Genomic DNA, 21873 nt, shown 5'->3' on the forward strand with positions numbered 1-21873 from the left:
TCTAAAGTCAAATACAGGTCTGTGTGACTGCGGACTTCAATATTTAAATTTTTTAACTTTGTACAGGAAAATGTTTCAAGAAATTTTAGACAATGAGCTTGAACACTAGCTTAAAAGGTATCCTTTATATAAGGCTAGGAATGATTTGGGAATTGATATTCATAACTGAAGTGTTTCTACTTTGCTATGAAGAAAAGTTAAAAAAAAAAAGTGATTTGGTTAAACACAACTGCATACTGAATTCCTAAGTACAGAGAAGTAACTATATTTGTTCTCTTAGAAATTAGCTTTTGACTCTTTATTCATAATATTTATTTTTTTAAAAAAAGCAAAAGTCAGCACCTTAAAATTAAACCTAAGAGACAAATAACCCGAGGAAAAGTGTTTATCCTATCCTCATAAATGCTGACCCATATTCAAATTTCAGAGTAGCTCTTAACTTTTCAGTCCACAGAAAAATTATCTTTTTCTAATAACAAACACAATAATTACTTACAGTTTAGAAGTGGTTGCATACAAGAAATGTCAGATAAAAGAAAACTGCTTTTCGGTGGTAGCAGGTATTTCTGTCCCATTAAAGTAATCACTTTTGTAAAGCTAGAGTTGTTTTCAACAACTCGCAAAAATAAATCCTGTTCTGTAACAGATGTATCCTCTTCCACCAATTGTAATGTCTGATGTTCCATTTCATTCAGAGAAGGCAAATGCTTTGCCATTTCACATAATTCTGACAAATTGCAGGTGTCAAGTGGTAAAGTAATAGGTTTACTACCCTTGTCCTGTTTTTCAAAAAGTGGATAAAGAAAACCACTTTTGAGACCTTCCCGGATTAATTGTAAAGATCCATCCAAAATCAGCTCCCTGATCTGTAAGAGAATTTTAAGTACATTAAAAGAACATTGACATTAAAAAAGAACACTGACTGTGCTTTGAATATCTGAGTTTATAAACTGAAATCAATATCCTTAACGCTTACAGTAAAATAATTCTATAGTACAATGAAAAGATAAGAATGTGCGAGCACACCTTTGAACTGCTGTTTCCCAACTGTAGAGTGAAACAACCCTCACAAATTCACTGACAACTAAATAACCAAACAATATATGTAAGAAAATATATCCTCAAACATGTATAAGGTAAATTTGATAATCTGAATGTTTCTAGAAGAAAATGGGATTTCTAATCTATAGGGATTGCATGAGGAAGTATCTGCTCTTCACTCCTTTGGGAGGAGAAATACATCCATAATACGCTAAATTACAAAAGGAGGTCTCAGGGCTGCCAACCTTTCAGTAGAGGTTGAGTGGTAACATATTACTCCTATATAAGAAAAAAAAATCATCATCATCATCTATAGGGAGAATTAAGTTTAAATCACAACATTTAATCTTAGATTTTTCTGGTTATCTAATTTTAAAATAAACATAACTTTTCTTTCATAAAACATAGCTTGAATTATAAAGAAAAACATAACTCTGTAAAATAAACATATAAACAAAGTTTTATAAAAATACAACTAAAATAATTATAAAAATAAAACCCAAGTTCCCCTTCTGGACAAGATGGAGTATCGTGGATCAGATTTACCCTTTCATCTGAAATTACTTTTTTTAAATGCACAAAATATGTTTGGTTGGTTGGTTGGTTGGTTTAAAAAAAAAAAAAGGCTTTCGGATGCCATGCAGTGTAGAACAGTGGTCCCTAAACAGCAAAAACAAAGGACTGCTCCAGCTTACTGCCTTCAGAAAGTTCCCAGGCACAGGGAAGACACATGCAGAGTCCAATAGTCTCTCTGAGTTGAGGAGATGGAGCTTGGAGTCTAGAAAGGCCAAGGAAGGTGCCAGAGAGGAGATAGCACAGACAGAGCTCCTAAGAGCTGCAGGGGATCTGCCCAAAATTCCAGCCAAGTCATGATCAACACATGCATGGGATGAAACTACCAAGGGCAAGGAGGGAAGAACCAGATGAAATGACCAGAAGAAACAATACCCAGGGCTCATCCAGGGCTGAGAACAGTTAGTGCTCCCCAATGCCAAAATGGAAAACCTCATAACTCACAGAACATCAGGCAGACAATTCACAAGGGCATTGCCTCGGCAATTGCGAAAAAAAAAAAATAGCTCTAGACCAAAGTCTGCTCTGATCATAACTAAATAAGCTTAAAGAGTCTCAGAAAGATCAACTAGTTGCAAAGAAACTTTTTCTGAGAAAAAAGCTCAAGAATATTTAAATGAATATGAAAATATGAACTACCCAAAAAGCTAAAGTAGAAATATCTTACAAAAAATTTAAAATTATCAGGAATGTAAAGAAGCAGAAAAATTTATTATAAAAGGGAAAAATCACCAAATGGAAACATAGGAATGACACAGATGATAAAATTAGTAGAAAAGGTTAGGTAGGTTTACTCGCAGTCCAAATAAATATATTGGGAATAAAAGTAAAAAATGATATTAAGGTACTTATACTATATTCATATGTTCAAAGATGTAAAGGAAAAAATAAGCATATTAAGAAGTGACATAGAGACATAAAAAAAGGACCAAATGTGTCCAAAATGAAGACAGAAAAAGTATTTGAGGAAATAATGGCTGAAAATTTCCAAATTCGCAGAAGAAGATGAAGAGGAGGTGGGGGTCAGGGGAGGAGGAAGAAGAGGAGGAGGAGGAATCTACACTATGTAACATCCTAATCAAATTGCTAAAAGAAACAGTGATAAAGAGAAATGTTCAAAGCAGCCAGAGACTTCCACTGGCTGGAACAACAAAGAGAAACAGTAACAAGAGCTTTTAAAACATTAGGCAAGGAAGGACAGTAGCCCTAAGCAATGGGAAAGAAATCAATAGCCCCAGCAAATTGCCTGGAGAGTTTCCAGGCCATAGAAAGGCAGAATCTGAGCAGAGCCTGGAAGAATCCCTGAGTTGAGGAGATAAAACTGAGTACAGTTAACAGTTCACAGGACAGAATATCAGAGAGGAAAGGGCTCCACAGAGAGAGAACTCAGGAGATCTGCAGGTAGGTACGCTAGAGAAATTTACCTATGTACTGATCAGTACAAGTGTGTGAAGAAACTATCAGAAGCTGGGAAAAGGAGTACCCCAAAAATTTAAAAAATAAAAATAAAAAAAGTGTCTGATGCTCCCTAGGGCCAAAATAGTGCCTGTTTCTACCACTCAGATGGGAACACCTCATGATTCATAGAGCAATTGGGAGACAATTCATCCTGAGTCTCTGAGCAGAGGCACTGACAGCTTTTGTTCCAGAAAAAATTTCCAAGGATATGTATACAACATGGAAGATGGAGCAGTGTCTCCCCAAGGCAGAGGATAGACTTCTATGCTGCCCAGGTTAATAAAGTCTCCCTCTGGGGCAAAAGGTCAGAGAGGTTTGTTTGCAACCCACTTAAAAGATGAGACTTCCTTAAGCTTGGGATCCTTAGCTGTGAATCAAAGAATCGCTGCATGCATAGCAAACCCACTGCATGCACAGCATCTAACTACATTGATTGCCATTGTCCTCATGGGACATGGGGTACAAAGGGAGCCTGTGAGCATAAAGCACATGCTGTGCCAGGAGCAGTAAAATCCTTTGTCCCTGACCTAAGAGTCTCCTATCTTCTGCTAGCATCCATGAAACTAAGGCAAGCTAACTTGTTAGCTTCCAAATAGGGTAAAATTCCAGACACTTCACAGTTCTTGACGGGGTATTGGGTAATCAGATGGATCTTGCATCAGTATAGGGGCATAATTAGCCTTAAACACTATTCTAAACCAACCCAAAAAAAATCTACCCAGCAAGTGAGAAATTAATGCAAAAATCTCTAAAGACAAAGAAGTTCTGAAAAATACTAACTTTATCTGACATTCATAGAACACTGCATCTGACATTCATAGAACACTGCATCTAACAATTTTTGGAAAGAATATGTATAGATAATACATATTCTTCCCAAAAGCATATAATACAGGCACAAAGATAACTCGTATGCTGGGCCATAAGACAAGGTTCTATAAATGTAAAAGGACTGAAATCCTAAGAGTATGTTCTATACCCCATTGGATTTAAATTAGAAATCAAGAACAAGAAGACACTGAGATAAACTCATTATCTGGAAATGAAATAGGACACTTCTAAATAATTCATATAGGTCAAAGATGAAATAATAAGGAAAATCAGAAAATACTTTTTATTGAATCAAAGTGAAATACAAAATATCAAAATACGTGGAAGGCAACCAAAGCAGTGATTTAGAGGGAAACTCACAGCTTTAAGTGCTTAAGTTAGAAAAGAAAAAAAGATGTAAGTTAACCGACATAACATTCCACTTTAAGAAAATACCCAAGAAAGGCCGGGCGCAGTGGCTCACGCTTGTAATCCCAGCACTTTGGGAGGCCGAGGCGGGCGGATCACGAGGTCAGGAGATCGAGACCACGGTGAAATCCCGTCTCTACTAAAAAAAATACAAAAAATTAGCCGGGCGTGGTGGCGGGCGCCTGTAGTCCCAGCTACTCGGAGAGGCTGAGGCAGGAGAATGGCGTGAACCCGGGAGGCGGAGCTTGCAGTGAGCCGAGACTGCGCCACTGCACTCCAGCCTGGGCGACAGAGTGAGACTCCGTCTCAAAAAAAAAAAAAAAAAAAAAAAAGAAAAGAAAATACCCAAGAAAATTAAAAATTAAAAAAGTTAGAAAAAGAAGAGCAAAGTAAACCAAAAGAAATAATACAAAAAACAGAAGTCAATAAAATGATAAAATGGAAAACAGAGATAGTAAGGAAAATTAACTAAATTAAAAGCTTGTTCTTTGAATATTTGTAAATCATATATCTGATAGGGGGTTAATATCCAGAATATATAAAGAACTTCTAAAACTCAACAAGAAAAAAAACAAACAGCCCAGAAAATGAACAAAGGATATGAACAGACATTTCTCTCAAGAAAATATACAAATGGCCAACAAGCACATAAAAAGATGCACAACATTACTAACGATTAGGTAAATACAAATCAAAACCACAATGAGATACTACTCCACACCTACTAGGATAGCTATTATCAAAAAACAAAAGTGTTGGCAAGGATGTGGAGAAACTGGAGCCCTTGGGTATTGCTAGTAGGAATGTAAAATGATAGAACCACTGTGGAAGGCAGTATGGTGGTTCCTCCAAAAATTAATCACAGAATTACGATAAAATCCAGCAATTCCACTTCTGGGTATATATCCAAAAGAATTAAAAGCAAGAACTGGAATAGGTATTTGTACACCTGTCTTCAGAGAAGCATTACTCACAGTAGCCAAAAGGTAGAAACTACCCAAAAGTCCATAAACAAATGGATAAACAAAATGTAATATTTACACAAAATGGAATATTTTTCAGTCTTAAAATGGAAGGAAATTCTGATATATGCTACATGGATGAACCTTGAAGACATAGTGAAATAAGCCAGATGCAAAAGGACAAGTATTATGTGATTTAACTTATATGAGGTATAGGCAAATTCACAGAGACAGAAAGTAGAATACTAGTTACCAGGTAGCAGGGGAAGGGGGAGTGGGGAGTTACTATTTAATGTGTAGTTTCAGTTTGGAAAGATGAACACGTTCTGAAGATGGATGTGGTAATGATGGCATGACACTCTGAATGTACTTAGTGTCACTAAATTGTACATCTAAAAATGGTTAAAACAGTAAATTTTATGATATGTATATTTTACCTATTAAAAAAACACAAATTACTAATAAAAGCAATGAAAAAGTTATTATCACCACAGATCCTACAGACATTAAAAGAAAGCATAACATAACATGACTTCATGCTAACAAATTTGACAGCTAGGATGAAATGAACACATTTCTGTTTTTTGTTTTTTATTTTTTTGAGATGGAGTCTCTCTGTCACCCAGGCTAGAATGCAGTGGCATGATCTCGGCTCACTGCAACCTTCACCTCCCAGGTTCCAACAATTCTCCTCCCTCAGCATCCCGAGTAGGTGGGGTTATAGGTGCCCACCACCACACCTGGCTAATTTTTTTATATTTTTAGTAGAGATGGGATTTCACCATGTTGGCGATACTGGTCTCCAATTCCTAACATCAAGTGATCTGCCCACCTCGGCCTCCCATAGTGCTGTGATTACAGGCATGAACCACCATGTCCAGCCTGAAATGAACACATTTCTTAGACAATAAAACTTGTGAAAACTGACATCAACAGAAACAGAAAACCTGAAAATCCTGTTCTCTATTAAAAAACCTGATTTTGTTACTAAAAACCTTCCCCCGTGACAATTAAAACACATTGGAACTTACATGATGTTGCTAAAGCTGTGCCCAGAGAAAAAGTCTCACCATTAAACTCTTCTATCAATAAATAAAGAAAAAAGAAAAGAGGAAAAAGTAAAGTCGCCAAAAAAAATATCCACCACAAAAAGCAAAACACTGAGATGGTTACAAAGGGGGGGTTCTATCAAACTTTATCAAACTTCTAAAGAACAAATTTTCCCAATTATTTTTCTGTTGCTCCAGAAAATTGGAAAGTAAAAAGAAGGAAAACTTCTAGCTTCCAACACGAGAGGGCTAGTAAGTTCTCCAGTGTGCAGACATCCTACATATTTACATATATAATTATATATAAGGCCAAAGAAGTAAATATATCAGACCAATCTCTCTTATGACTGTCCCAAATAAAATATTAGCAAATAAAATCCAGAAGAGGCCGGGTGCGGTGGTTCACGCCTGTAATCCCAGCACTTTGGGAGGCCGAGGTGGGCAAATCATGAGGTCAGGATATTGAGACCATCCTGGCTAACACAGTGAAACCCCGTCTCTACTAACAAAATACAAAAAAATTAGCCAGGCGTGGTGGCGGGCGCCTGTAATCCCAGCTACTTGGGAGGCTGAGGCAGGAGAATAGCATGAACCCAGGAGGCAGAGCTTGCAGTGAGCGGAGATGCGCCACTGCACTCCAGCCTGGGCGACAGAGCAAGACTCTGTCTCAAAAAAAAAAAAATCCAGTAGAACATTTTAAAAATAGTAACATCATGATCATTTGGAATATATTCTGCAAATGCAAGGATGGTTAATATGAGGAAGAATCATAGGAGAAATCTATTCAGTCTCCTTCAATAGGATCAATTATTTCCAACTCAGTTGAAACCCAGTATTATGCTTAATGATGAAATTATCCCCCTTGTCAAGGACAAGACAAAGTAACTATGCTCACATATATTACTTATGTTTACTATGCACACAAATATTCTTTAATATTATATTATAATTTCCACCCTATAGAATTAGAGAAGAAATCAGAAACATGATAATTGGAAAGGTATAAGTAAAATTACTACTATTTGAAAGAGTTATATATCTGGAAAATCCAAGAGACACAACAACAAAAAATTACTACAACTTAACAAGAAACCTGCAAGGCCTTTATAAAGAAAATTTTACACAACAACACAACAAAACGTGAACAAATGGAAAAATACATTCATGTTTTGGGGCAGAATCACCAACATCTTAAAGATGTCAACACTGCCCTAATTTAATTTAGAAATTTAACTGATGCCATAAAAATGGCAATAGGTTTTCTAACTAGATGTTATCATTGATCCTAAAATTTATATGGGGAAAGAAAACAAATTTATTAAAAAGAGGAGTGATAAGAAAAGGATGGGGATGGGCAGGACTGGCACTACCGGACAGTCAAACCTCTAAATCTGATTCAGCAAATATTCTGTCCTACTACTTTTTTAAGAGTTTGATTCCATTCTGCAGCACGTTTCATAATTTGTATTCATGATTAATACAAGTATTTAGCAATTAGAATATACATGAATTCAAGAAATTCTATTTTCTAATTTCATGTAAACTTTAAAGTGAAAGTAAATCTCATTAATTTTTTATAGATATAAATACCCTGGATTTTCCTGATATTTCTGCAGTTAACCTTGCAAGCGGCATTTCCAGAAAATAGGTGTATTTCCAAAATTAACAGATAAACTGCTCACATTGAGGGATTTAACATTTGTGTATTCAGCTGTCTTCAGAATATTTAAAACCCAATGTCTTTACAAAAACCACAATAAGATACCACTTTATATCCATCATAATGGCTATGATCAAAAAACAAGGGGGCGTGGGCTGCATACAGTGGCTCTTGCCTGTATTCCCAGGACTTCGGGAGGCCAAGGCAGGAGGACTGCTTGAGCTCAGAAGTTCAAGACCAGTAAGACCTTATCTCTACAAAAAAATAAAAAATTAGCTGAGCGTGGTAGCACATGCCTGTAGTCCCATCTACTCAGGAGGCTGAGGCAAGAGGATCACTTGAGCCCAAGAGTTCAAAGCCACGGTGAGCCATGATTGCACCACTGCACTCCAGCCTGGGCAACATAGTGAGACCCTACCTCAAAAGAAAAAACGAAAGTTAAACATAAAAGCTAATCCAACAATTCCACTTCTGGGTATATACCTAAAAAAAGCAGGGACTCAAACAGACACTTGTACACCAATGTTCACAGAAACATTATTCATAATAGCCAAAATGTGGAAACAACCCAAATGACCATGAACAAATAAATGAATAAACAAAATGTAGTATATACAAACAATGAAATATTATTCACCCTTAAAAAGGAAGGAAATTCTGATAAATGCTACAACATGGATGAACCTTGAAGACATTATGCTAAGTGAAATTAGCCAGATACAAAAAGATAAACATTGTATGATTCCACTTATATGAAATACCTACCATAGGCAAATTCACAAAGACAGTGAGTAGAATAAAGGATACCAGCAGCAGCTGGGGGACAGGGGGAATGGGGAGTTATTAAATAATGGTAGCATTCCAGTTTGGGATGATGAAAAAGTACTAGAGATGAACAGCAGTGGTGTGGTACAACACTGTGAATGCATTTAATGCCACAGAATTTTACACCTAAAAATGGTTAAAAATGGAAAATTTTATGTATATTCTACTACAACAAAAAAGAAAGGGAAAAAAACCCAGTGTTCTACCATCACATTAATTCAACAAGACCGAATTCCAGACCAAATTTTGCCATTTCAAAGGTGTTCCATGGAAAAAAAAAAATTAAGCTTAAAATATTTGTGTTCATTCTGTTTCTTCTCATTTCTTTAACTCTCTGATCTCATTTATCGCTATGTTCTAGAAACATATCCTTCACATTACTCATGCTCTCTTCTGCCACTATCTTAATATATTGTTTTATCTATAGACAATAGGATTTTATAATCTCGAAAATCTCTAAACTTAACCAACATAGCATAAGTTTACTTTGTTAAATATCTAAAGTAATAGAAGTACATGAAGTTCCAATAAAAACTGGTTTAGGCTAGACGCAGTCACTCACTCCTGTAAAATCCTAGCACTTTGGGAGGCTGAGGCTGGCGGATGGCCAGAGCTCAGGAGATAGAGACCCGCCTGGCCAACATGGTGAAACACAATCTCTACTAAAAATACAAAAAATTAGCAGGGCATGGTGGCACACGCCTATAATCCCAGCTACTCAGGAGGCCAAGGCATGAGATTGCTTGAGCCCAGGAGGCAGAGGCTACAGTGAGCTGAGATCACACCACGACCACTCCACTCCAGCCTGGGCAACAGAATGAGACTCTGTCTCAAAAAAAAAAACAGACAAAACTGGTTTAAACTGTTCATTACTATAAAATTAACAATAAATATATTAAGTGCTAAGCCTGATCAAAATGACTGCTTGATTTTGAAAAAAAATCCTTATTTATGTTGTCCATTTATTTTCTACTACTTTACATTAATCTTCCAATGTGATCAACGAACATTTTACACTTACCTTTGTATGGTATTCCATAGCATCCAATTCGCCTTGATTGAAAACAACACATCTTTTACGCTTCTAAATGGTAGATCAATTACAGGGGAAAAGTTATGTTGCCATTAATATTTTGCTTTTTCATTATAACATTATTTATGTCTTATATCTCAGTCTAATAATTAATAATTAATAGTAACAATTGTCTACTGAGGTCAAAATCAATGCAAAGGATATGGACTGAGGAGGTAAGCTTTCCCAAGTAAATTAAAAACAACAACATAAACAAAATGGATTGTAAAAGGTCACCTCAGCTTTATCTGCTATTAATAAGAACTAGTTCTGGCTGGGCGCGTGGCTCACACCCATAATCCCAGCACTTTGGGAGGCCAAGGCGGGCGGATCACAAGGTCAGGAGATCGAGACCATCCTGGCTTAACACGGTGAAACCCCGTCTCTAATAAAAAATACAAAAAATTAACCAGGCATGGTGGTGAGCACCTGTAGTCCCAGCTACTCAGGAGGCTGAGGAAGGAGAATGGCGTAAACCCAGGAGGCTCTGGAGCTTGCAGTGAGCTGAGATAGCACCACTGCACTCCAGCCTGGGTGACAGAGCAAGACTCTGTCTCAAATAAATAAATAAATAAATAAATAAAATAAACAAATAAAAATAAGTAAAAAAGATAATGCTGATATCAGATATCTAAAATGGACTTTGTAAAATCACCTCTAAATTCCTGAAAGATATAAAAAGTATTAAAGCATAATTAATTTGATCCTGTATGGCATTCCCAAAACTCTACTAAAAGATTGCACCAGTGTGAATATACAAATACATACATTTTACAAACGGGTATATTTACCACAGGAGCTTTCTACTTGTATCACCAGAAACTTTTAAAACAATCACCCCTCTTACAAACTTTCATTACATATCTCCAAGGGATAGCTCTCTAAAAACCTCCAAAAAACCACTTACTGCTTAGAAATTTTGCAGAAAAACTTTTTTTTTTAAGCAAAAACAGTTGTAAACATATTCAATTAATACAAATGCCTAATCAAGAAAAGGGTTTTTTGGGAGTCTTTTGTTTGTTTTTTTGTTTGTTTTTTTTTGCTGTCTGGGTTTATTTTCTTTGCTTAATTTACAGAGAATTCACTTCCCAGCCAACTTTGCTTATTTTTGAAATACTATGCAATTTGGTCTTCTAAGAATAGTTGAAGCTAGAAAAAAGCTACAAATTATTTCAGATATGCTAAAGCCTTTTTGGGTTTTACTGATTCTTCTTTATACTTAATGAATCACCAGATATTTAAGACATTTAGATGATAAATCTCAATTATGTTTTCTGGAGAAAAATAAGTATTTCTTAAAACTTTCTACCTTCCCAATAATAGAAATGGAGATTTCTTTTTTAACACCATTCATCAGATCTTCCTTTTCATTATTTTGCTGGCATTCTTTATGAACAGATGGAGTTATATAAGGTTTGGTGACATCAAACAGTTCAGGTCGAAAAACAAATTTTTGTGTGAACATTTCATAATTTCCTCCATCATCATTCTCTGGCTTAGTGGTAGAGTCAGAAGCAATAAATGCAGCACAGGCTCCAGAGGAGGACACAGAATCCATTTGTAGAGACTCAAAGTGAATAGAAGTAGTGAACTCATTTTTACTGCAACAAGGTTCATGATGCTGGTGAAGTTGATAGTTTATCTTGTTGATAAAAGAAAGATGATCCAGTAACCACCCAGCTGACAACTGGTGTACCACAGACATTCCCTTCCTTTAAAAAAGCCTCTGGGAATTAGGAACTAGAATTAAAATCCAACTTTCCAGATCAGCTTCTTAAATGTCTTGTATTTCAATAAACATACACTTCATATACACAGATAGATTTGATATACAAGTACATAAACCTGACATGCACATTGAAGAGAATTTATCATTCATGATGTTAATATATACAGAAATTCTAAGGAAAATTGCAATGTTTTAATATAAACTTTCTTTTTAACTTCAGAGTTGATAATTCAACACTTTCAGCCAAAATTTGGCCAAAGGGGGTTAAAACCTGATCTTGTGTCTGGAATCCCAATGTGATCCTCCTGTCTTCCTGGGCCCCCCACGACTTCTTGCTTTGGTCCTTGGGTCTAGCCACTAGGTCCACATCCTCCAAGTCAGGAAGTCATTGAATCTTTAAAAGGACAAAGTATCCTGTAAAAGCAAAGAACACTACATTAGCTATGTGAATTCACCCTTTTTAATGGGCTAAATCTATCTAGAGAGGGGCACAGAATTTCAGAAGGTGCTGTTAGCAGGTAATCCCTCGTTTTTGCAAACTACACTTGTCATAGTAAGTCAGCCCATTCTCCAGTATCATCTGCCCTACTTAATCACTACTACCAATGGAGTAATAAGGTAAAAAGAAAAAATTGTTCTAGTCAGAGAAAATCCAATTTTAACAGCACATCAGAAGCACTAAACCCTAGCAAAACTGCAAGGTTAAGAGTCTAGATCTGTAATTGGTTCTAAGCAATACCCTTTGGATAACTAGGTTTCTCAGAACTAACCTTTTTCAAAAGATGGATTAGAGTTCTAGATATTGCTTTCTAAATCCAGTGCAGTGGAGAAGAGGGGACAGAATAAGAAATAAATGAGTGCTTAATGGCACAATTAATAATCATAGCATTTAGATTCAAATTTCTCACTCCATGAGTGATATTATGATGTATATTGGTTTTCATCTACAGTTCCTGGCTCACAGCCCCTGTAGCCTTACTGAGTGCAGGGATGAAGGCTGAGTTGATCACCAATGACCAATGATGTAATTATTCATGTCTGTACAATGAATCTGGGAGACATGACACTATCTCAAGATAGAAATAGTGTCAGAAATGAATTAGAGGGAAGAAGGGGCCAGCCTAAGAGTGACAGTGACATGATGGCAGCCACCACAGGCTCAGGACTAGGAGTACCTCTCAATTTCCAACTGTTGGAAGAACCTGAAGAAGGTTAGAAAGGAGTGGCTGGGCGTGGTGGCTCACGCCTGTAATCGCAGCACTTTGGGAGGCCGAGGCGAGCGGATCCCCTGAGGTCGGGAGTTCGAGACCAGCCTGGCCAACATGGTGAAACCCTGTCTCTACTAAAAGTACAAAAATTAGCTGGGCGTGGTGGCATGCGCCTGTAATCCCAGTTACTCAGAAGGCTGAGGCATGAGAATCACTTGAACCCAGGAGGGAGAGGTTGCAGTGAGCCGAGACTGCGCCACTGCACTCCAGCCAGGGCAATAAGAGTGAAACTATGTCTCAAAAAAAAAAAAAAAAAAAAAAAAAGGAGTATGAGATGGCACAGATAGCTAGAGTCTAGAAGATGATAAAGACATGACACTTACCAAATGGACAGGGATGATAATTGGGCCTCCAAGAACAATTTACGAAAACTGAATATATAGCCTTAAAAGAGAATGTGGACCTAAATACCCAGCAGCACTCCTCTTTGTAAGATATGTAACAAAAATTAATGCTGTTCTAAAGGAGTGGTGGACTCAAGAGCCATTTCAGTGCCAGCAAAATAGCAGAATTCACATAGCATCAAAGTTGTCTTGGAAGAGGTTGGACACCTAATGACATCTAAAGAAAACATGAAACTCCCTCAGCAGCCTGAAAGACAGTGTTACAGTAATTAATCAAAATGAAAAACCATAGTCCCTTTTCCCCACCCCCATTCAATTTAAGCACTCTTCATTTTCAACAGTAGTAAATTTTCTAGATACATCTTGTAGACCTCACAGTACTAGAAAGGATGCTCCTATTCAAAAGAAATGTATCTTAAGATACTCTGAATGATGCTAACTTTTTTGTCATTTGAAATATGTAAGTTGTGCTATAACAAATCATCCTGTCAAGCGACAGGATCAAGCAAGTATATTTAAATTGACTCCCATCATAACTGGTGGGGTACATCTAATTCAGCTGTGGAAAGACATCACACAATCACCTTGCTCCTCCTTACATGGCCTGGGGTCTCTGCCTTCTCCCCCTACCGCTCTCCCTGCCTCCCACCCCCACTCCCTGCAACAGCCCTCTAGCCTGGGAGGCTTGTTAGAGTAGACATGAAGATCACAACCTGTGGGACCAATGCAGAGTGTGTGGGCACTCAGTTTAAGCATTCAGTGATGCTCCTTCCAAACCACTGTCCTGTCCCCACCTCTTCCACTCCCACCCTTGGCCAAACAACGGATCATAAGCCCTCCTCTCCGCTCCCCTCTGAGATTCACCTTCCATGAGGAATTCAGGGCTTTCCCCATATCTTCTCTTCCCCACCTTTATCAAGAGATGCTGCTCCCTCCCCGTCAAGTCTCTTTGTGCACGGTCACCACCCAACACTTTCGATGACACTTCCTTGCTTTGACCAGAAGCCATAAGGTAAGGTTGGAAGAACATTTATTCACTCTCCACCAGCCTAGGAAATGAATATTGGGTCCTCAGCCCTGCCACCTTCTGCTGTTATCATCAGCTTTTCAACTCAGGTTTTGATATGGTGAAAAGAGTCACCAGGGTTATTCAGACACCCGGGCTGTCAGGGTCCTTGGTGGTTAAACCTGGGAAAAGGCCACATGAAGACAACTGAAAGCACACATGATCCCTCTGAATTGTTTTCTTTTCCTGCAATTGTGCTTGCTCTTAAAAATTGAAGTTTTAGACAGGGCTCTCATTTGATCATCCTTGCAATCTATTGGAGTCTAGCTTGAAATGTGACAACTGGAAGCAAAAGAACCTTGAATTTGGTGCCCACTTTGGTTTTGGTGCTGCTGCTTCTCAAGATCCTCAGCAAGGATTAAGAAGTTGGGGTGCACAGCAGGAATATCAGGAGATTGGCAGGCTTGACTTCCTGGCAAATTGCTGCCAGGACCACTAAATGCTGAACTGTGGATGTATACCGAAATACAAGCAATTCTTTCTGTACCAAAGGTTTTTTTTAATTTTGTATTTGTGTAAAACCACCTTTGGAAGCAGCAACTATCTAGTCTGAAAAGCAAATGATGTTTCCATTAATCTTTTCTGGGGAAAACATTAGTGCTAAGGATTTAACAATCTGTTAGTAAAGTTTAACCTAACAGCATTCCACAAGGAGACTTTTTATTATCGGACGGTTGTCTAATTTTAATATAATTTTTATATTAATATAATCCTTGGTTCCTCCCCATCCCCTTCATAGGCCACAGCTGAGGTGAAAGGGTCCTGGAATGGCTAGTGAGAGCCAGAAATTCAGACGGGAAAATCCAAAGTCAGAGCAGAAAGGCAACCTGCCCAAAAATAACAACGCTAGTTAATGGCACAATTGCTACCAGACCCAAGTATCCAGACTTCCTGGAGCTGTGAGATCTTTCATCACCACCACTCTCTAGGTACTGGGCAGTGCCTGTTTCTGGGTTCAAACTCACAGCAGCGAGGAAATCCTATTTTAGCAAAGTGATCTGTTACTGTTATTAGTGCACCCCTCTCCTGCGTCTCTGCTTCACATCCACTCCCTCGCCTCCCGCCCCCAACCACTCGGATTGTTCCTAGCCTCTCACAGGTCAGCCACCACTAGAGGACCTTGAGACTCCGGCAAGTGATCAAATACTGAGCCAGAATTTCGGCGGCAGCCGTACCAACGCAATCCTTGGAGCCCACTGCACCCACTCGGCAGCCCCTCTCCCACCTCACCTCTTCCCTTGTCAGAAAAGCGGACGCCGCCTTCCCAGACTCTCCTCATGAAAACAGCACCCATCTAAATAGTGATCATGAAAAACGCCCCTTTCAGTCCACAGAAAAAAAGCTTTCTCCTTTTCTAAGAGTCCACGGGCGCCGCCATGTTGCTGTACGGAAAAACGTTTCCAGGGCGAGTTGGAGCGTTCAGGGTCCTCCTCGGAGCTCAGGCTGCCCACGGGTCTTCAGACCTAACTTTAAGGGTCGTGCCAGACTTCGTAGGGACGGCTACACTGGCCCACAGACCCCAGTTCCTGGGTGATGCGGCTGGGCGCGACCAGCACGCAGACTTCCAGCGACGAGGCGGTCGCGTGAAAGTTACTGCGCGCGTCGTGCGTAATGACGTCTGCGCCGGCGGAGAATTTCAAATTCGAACGGCCTTGGCGGGCAGAGAAAGAACCTGGTGTTTTGATGACTGCTGTCCTATCCAGCGGATACTTGCACGGTTTACAGAAATTCGGTCCCTGGGTCGTGTCAGGAAACTGGAAAAAAGGTGACTGAATGACATTGGATTAACTTTGTTTCTGCAGAACTGTTCTGGAGGAAGAAAGTGATGGCGCCAATGACTTAAATTTAGAGGTCCTGAGGCAATGTTTTGGTGTTTGCTGTTGGGAGAAGCCTCGAGGCCAAAACTGTGCGAGGCGCTGGTTTCACGGGATCCATTAAATTTCTAGTGGCAACGATTTCCCAAGGAGGAAAGGGGAGGGCCTGGGGGACACTGATGAAGAGTGGAGGCTCGGGAGAGGAAACGGGGAAGAATTGAAGGGGGCGGAAAGAGATGGACAAGAGAGGACTCGTTGGGTGGGTTGCGTCTGAATACTAGTGTAGCTTCTTATGGCCTTGTAGGACTGCGTGTAGAAGTCTTCATCTTAAATCACGAGAGCACATTATAAGTAAAGAGTAAACGTGGACACACAGGTGTGAGTGGAAAAGTTGAATAGATGAACAAGCGCATATTGAAGAAGAAATAGGCGGCCAAAATCAAGAAGAGTGTAATCAGTGTAAAAGACTAAGGAGTACCCAGAGAAGTAAAAGGATTGTCACCTTCCTGAAAACCAGGGCAGGTCCTGAGAAGGCTGGGTGCAGAGATGAGACAGGATCAAAAGTTTTGTCAATCATGTGTATCCTAGAAGACAACCTTTTTAGCAGATGTGAAGGGAGTGACCTGTTAATGTGGTTTGTAAATGGAGGCAGCCTATAGACCATTTTATGGACCAGATGATTTATCCTTGTTGAAGGGGAGATTGATGCCAAAAGGGCAGTAATTGAGGAAACAATGGGTTAAGGATAGAGCAGGAGAGATTGACATTAGGAAAACAGAATAGTTCCATTCTCTGAAACCAAAGAAAAGGAAACATTTTGAGGTGAATAAGAGAATTTGAGGAAATTTTTTTGTCTTCCTATTGAAATAGGCACAGCCAACAGTAGTAATGTGGTCTGGGTAATAGACGGGTCTTTAGCTACCACGGATACCCTTGTGAAGGCAAAAACCGTAACTTACTCATCTTTGCATCTCCTGCATTGCCTAGCACACTCCCTTATACATAGTGGGCAGTTAATAAATGTTACGTTGAATATTTTTAAATGGAATTAAATAGATGTTCCTTGCAAATGAGAACTTCAGTGTACATGAACAAATAAAGATACCCCAGGGGAAAGATGATGATCTTGAAGAAACAATGAAACCTGACTGTCTTTCTGTTTAAGGATAAATAGTTGCTTAATGCACCATCTCTGTCTGGAAAATTTTTTTTAAATACTGAATTCGTGAATGTAGGTCATAAGCATGAAGCGCAGTTCAGTTTCCACCGGTGGTGCTGGCCGCCTCTCCATGCAGGAGTTAAGATCCCAGGATGTAAATAAACAAGGCCTCTATACCCCTCAAACGTGAGTATTTCCCTCGTGGTTCTAACTTGCATGCTTTATCATCTTAGGCAAATAAATTATAAAAAATAGTTAATACAAAGATGTAATATGAGTGATGTCTTAGTGAATCTTGTCTGTTCCTAGGGGTACCTAATCTTGGATCAATGAAATCTAAAAGTGGGCATGATACTCTGCTAGGTGTTCTGTGTCTCATTTGTTTCTTAAATTCCCAAAGCCAAATGCTTTACCAGGCACCCCCTAAAACGACTGTTAATTCTTGTTCAGTACTCTCTTATTTTTCTCTCTTATTCTAGAGCTACTTGTTTAAGCAGGCTCTGTGCTGTAACTTAGAGTTCACTGAGATATTTCCAATTAGCAAAGCTTCAATCAAATCAGAGCAAAAGTATTTGCTCTCATAATAAGGTATAATACAGTAGCAGCCTACAAAACACCACTCCTCCGAACTCTTTCCTCAAGATTTGCTGGAAAAATATCTGAAAGAACCTGCTATCATAAACTATAGTTTTTCATTATGAGTGATTATCTTCTAGATAAGAGAAGGCTATTTGTAAGCCATTGTAGAGCTGTATAATTCTTCTCTAGTACCGAGGTACAAGTTACTTGCTGTTTTTAAATTACTTGGATTTACATAGTATAAGCCTATGCTACTTTTAGCAATTTGAAATATTTATATATTTTTCCTTTTGAATACTGTAAACCAAGAAAATTTTTGTGCTGTTATACATTACTTATACCAAAAAGACGTTACGCCTTTAATTGTGTTAGAAGCTAAAAGGTCACCATTGTCAATGTTTTTTTGCCTGCAGTCTAGATAATGTAATAAGTGCAGCTACATTCTAATACAGAGCAGGCTCTAAAAGAAAAAAAAAATGTAAATGTGGTTAAGATAGTGGAAATCATAATGTAGATAGGATTTTTGTTCTGCAGAGAAGCAAAAGACTTAAATCTGCATAACAAGCCTTACCTTTGACCATTTTGTCTTAACTGGACTTCCTACCTACACTTTTCTTTGTCTTGGCAAATAAGTGAAATAAGCAGGCAACAGACAATTAAACAGCACATGTTCTCATAGGTGGAAGCTAAAAAATGTTTATCTCATAGAAGTAAAAAATAAAATGGATGCTAGAGGCTGGGAAGCGTAGGGAGAAGAGGGAAATAGGGAGAGATCTGTTAAAGGACACAAAATTATAGCCCAATAGAAGGAATAAGTCCTGGTGTTCTATAGCACTGTATAATGACTATAGTTAACAATAATATATTGTATAGTTTTAAATACCTAGGAGAATATTGACTGTTCCCAACAAAGAAATGATAAATGTTTGAGATGATGGATATGGTAATTACCCTGATCTGATCACTGTACATTATATGTATCGCAGCATCACTATGTACCCCGTAAGTAGGTACAATTATGTGTCAATTTTTAATTTTTTCTGTTAATAATTTCAAATTAGTAAGTAATAATAATAATGATATTTAGGCCTGAAAGTATGTTCTGTGTCTTTGGGCTACAAATTTTCTGTCTTGTACTTTACCTTCAGGGTTTTTTTTTTAACCTTGTTTTTACCCTTTGGAAATGCAAATTTACGGTAGAAAATGTTTAGATAGTTATTAAAAATGAGACGAGTAAAACAGACTCTGCTGAGGTTAAAACAAAGACTAAATCTACCAAAGGGTACATACACCAGAGGGACCTCTGCTGGTCCCCCAACATTACAAGCATTGTAACTTATAGTACCATGTTTAGCCCATTCTATTTATAACAGTTTCCATGACTGCTAAACATTTTTATGATTTTTGAATTATTTTTATAGGTAGTGGGGAAGAGTTTTTGGTTCTAATATATTTCTAAAAGTTTCTTGAGCTAATTTTGATTTTTATTTTAAAGAGTTGTTTTCTATTTTTCTTAAAGCAAAGAAAAACCAACTTTTGGAAAGTTGAGTATAAACAAACCGACATCTGAAAGAAAAGTCTCGCTATTTGGCAAAAGGTAATTATATTTTTTATTAGCTCTAATAAAGGGATTGTTATAGCCATACATTGTTGCCCTCAGAGAACAAATACATTAGATAACATGGTTCCTTTCAAGAGAAAAGTTATAATCTAGTTTTCCTCTGATTTTAAATGGTTAAAATTTTAGGTTATATCTGCTTTAGACAGTATAGCTAACACATTCAGACCACTATTTCACTGTTACAAGCAAATAGTTGATTGAAAATTCTATACCTAGCTTTCAGACACAGTGGAGTCATCACATTTTAAAATAAGGAGTGGCCCAGGCATGGTGGCCATGCCTGTAATCCCAGCACTTTGGGAGGCCAAGATGGGAAGATTGCTTGAGTCCAGGAGTTCGAGACCAGCCTGGGCAACATGACAAGACCCTGACTCCACATTTTTTTAATTAGCCAGGCAGGCATGTAGGCCAGGTGCAGTGGCTCACACCTGTAATCCCAGCACTTTGCGAGGCTGGGATGGGAGGCTGAGATGATCTTGAGTCCCAAGAGTTCGAGACCACCCTGGGCAACATTGCAAGACCTTGTCTCTACAAAAAAAAAATTTTTTTTAATTAGCCAGGCGTGTAGACCGGGTGTGGTGGCTCACACCTGTAATCCCAGCACTTTGGGAGGCCAAGGAGGGCAGATCACTTGAGTCCAGGAGTTTAAGACCTAGCTGGGCAATATGGTGAAATCCTGTCGCTACAAAAAATACAATTATTAGCCAGGGGCAGTGGCACATGCCTGTAGTCCCATCTACTTGGGAGGCTGAAGCAGGAGGATCACTTGAACCCAGGAGGTGGAAGTTGTAGTGAGCTGAGATCACACCACTGAACTCCACCCTGGGTGACAGTGAGACTCTGTCTCAAAAAAAAACTTTTTTTAATTTAAAAATTAGCCACGCATCATGGTGCACGCCTATAATCCTAGCTATTCAAGAGGCTTAGGCAGGAGGTTTGCTTGAGCCCAGAAAGTCGAGGCTCCAGTGAGCCATGTTAGCACCACTGCACTCCAGCCTAGGCAACAGAGAAACACCCTGTCTCAAAAAAATAAATGTAAAATGAGGAAACATCATGTAGTCTGACATTTTAGTCATTTTTACAGTCTAAAAGATTAATGAGAACTCCACAGAGCTTTTGTTTTATGGGCTATATCTGTCAAAATTAACCATAGTAGAAATTAAAACTGAGAAAAATTTAAAATATGTATTCAATTTGAAATAACAACCCATTACATGGTAACATAAATGTTTTCAACTTTTAAAAAACATATTTTCAAAAATAAAACAATTTCAGTAAGAAGAGTGACGTTGTTTTACGTTTTTGCAAATCTCTTATGGCTTAATAGCAGACAGCTAGATTCTAATACTTGCTTCTGCATTTAATCTGTTACAATATACATCATGTTACCAGCCTCTGGAAAACTCCACTGTACACTCATGAGAGATTGAAAATGAAAAGAGCAAATAACATCTTAGTTTTATCATAAAAATAGTTTTGACTTCTCAGTGATCCCTAAACAACACTTTGAGAACAACTATCTATCTGGAGTAGGTCAGTGGTTGTCTAGGCTGCAGGTTGGAGAAGGATTGACTATTAAGGGGCAAAAGGAGACTTTGGGGGATGATAGAAATGCTCATATTTTGATTGGCAGAGGTGACACAAATGCGTATATTGTCAAACTTCATCAAACTGTATGCTATAAACAAGTGCATTTTATTCTAAACAAATTATGTCAATAAAATTGATATTTTTTTAAAAAGTTCAACCCCAAAATTAAGACGATAAATTATATTGTTGTCTTGCCAAAACAAAATATAACTTTAAGACAAGCCTGTTTCTTCCATTCTTTTGAAAATATTTAGAGATGAAGTACTTGTCACCTTTTAAAAAAGTCTCTGCCATGAAACCAATTTGGTTTCATTGGTTTAAACTTCCATTTTTGGTATTTATTTCAGTTGATGAAAAATCTTAAGGCATTTTTGTAACGTAATTCATCTCAGAGCTAAACTTTAGAGATGATAGTAATTACGAAATCTAGTATTTGTGGAGTATTCCTATAGGCCAGACATTGTTTTAAGTGCTTTATCTATATTAAATCTTTCAATCAATCCTCAGAACTGCCCTATGAGAAGGTACTGATACTGTCTGCATTTTTTTTTTTTTTTTGAGATGGAGTCTCGCTCTGTTGCCCAGGCTGGAATGCAGTGACACAATCTTGGCTCACTGCAACCTCCACCTCGCCGGTTCAAGCAATTCTCCTGCCTCAGCCTCCCAAGTAGCTGGGATTACAGGTGCCTGCCAACACATCTGGCTAATTTTTTTTGTATTTTTAGTAGAGACGAGGTTTCACCATCTTGGCCAGGCTGGTCTTGAACTCCTGACCTCGTGATCCACCGCCTCAGCCTCCCAAAGTGCTGGGATTACAGGCATAA

The 21873-nt window shown here is 38.3% G+C and overlaps 2 protein-coding genes, 1 non-coding gene and 1 pseudogene across 4 annotated transcripts in view; 3 read left to right on the forward strand and 1 right to left on the reverse strand.

The window, feature by feature from the left end:
• The window catches only part of METTL4 (methyltransferase 4, N6-adenosine), a 38401-nt gene extending 22493 nt beyond the window's left edge, over window positions 1-15908 (reverse strand). The window contains exons 1-4 of one of the 2 annotated variants that reach the window (XM_055236977.2): window positions 15517-15908; window positions 11189-12022; window positions 9829-9891; window positions 497-866 (exon numbers count right to left, since the gene is read on the reverse strand). In XM_055236977.2, coding sequence (XP_055092952.1) covers window positions 497-866; window positions 9829-9891; window positions 11189-11584 — 829 coding nt within the window. In that variant the 5' untranslated portion in view covers window positions 11585-12022; window positions 15517-15908. The remainder of the gene's footprint in view (window positions 1-496; window positions 867-9828; window positions 9892-11188; window positions 12023-15516) is intronic. The other variant, XM_055236987.2, reaches the window with a different exon arrangement.
• On the forward strand, window positions 1194-1328 carry LOC129461753 (small nucleolar RNA U109). The gene has a single exon (XR_008650684.2). It is a non-coding gene; the product is annotated as a small nucleolar RNA U109 (small nucleolar RNA).
• Window positions 13144-13493, forward strand: LOC129459788 (ubiquitin-conjugating enzyme E2 variant 1-like; annotated as a pseudogene).
• NDC80 (NDC80 kinetochore complex component) overlaps window positions 15673-21873 on the forward strand; it is a 46814-nt gene continuing 40613 nt past the window's right edge. Inside the window, exons 1-3 of the mRNA XM_055237008.2 lie at window positions 15673-16051; window positions 17336-17445; window positions 19358-19435. Coding sequence (XP_055092983.2) covers window positions 17345-17445; window positions 19358-19435 — 179 coding nt within the window. The 5' untranslated portion in view covers window positions 15673-16051; window positions 17336-17344. The remainder of the gene's footprint in view (window positions 16052-17335; window positions 17446-19357; window positions 19436-21873) is intronic.

The sequence above is a fragment of the Symphalangus syndactylus genome, chromosome 1, assembly GCF_028878055.3.
Source record: "Symphalangus syndactylus isolate Jambi chromosome 1, NHGRI_mSymSyn1-v2.1_pri, whole genome shotgun sequence".
In the NCBI taxonomy this organism is placed as follows: domain Eukaryota; kingdom Metazoa; phylum Chordata; class Mammalia; order Primates; family Hylobatidae; genus Symphalangus; species Symphalangus syndactylus.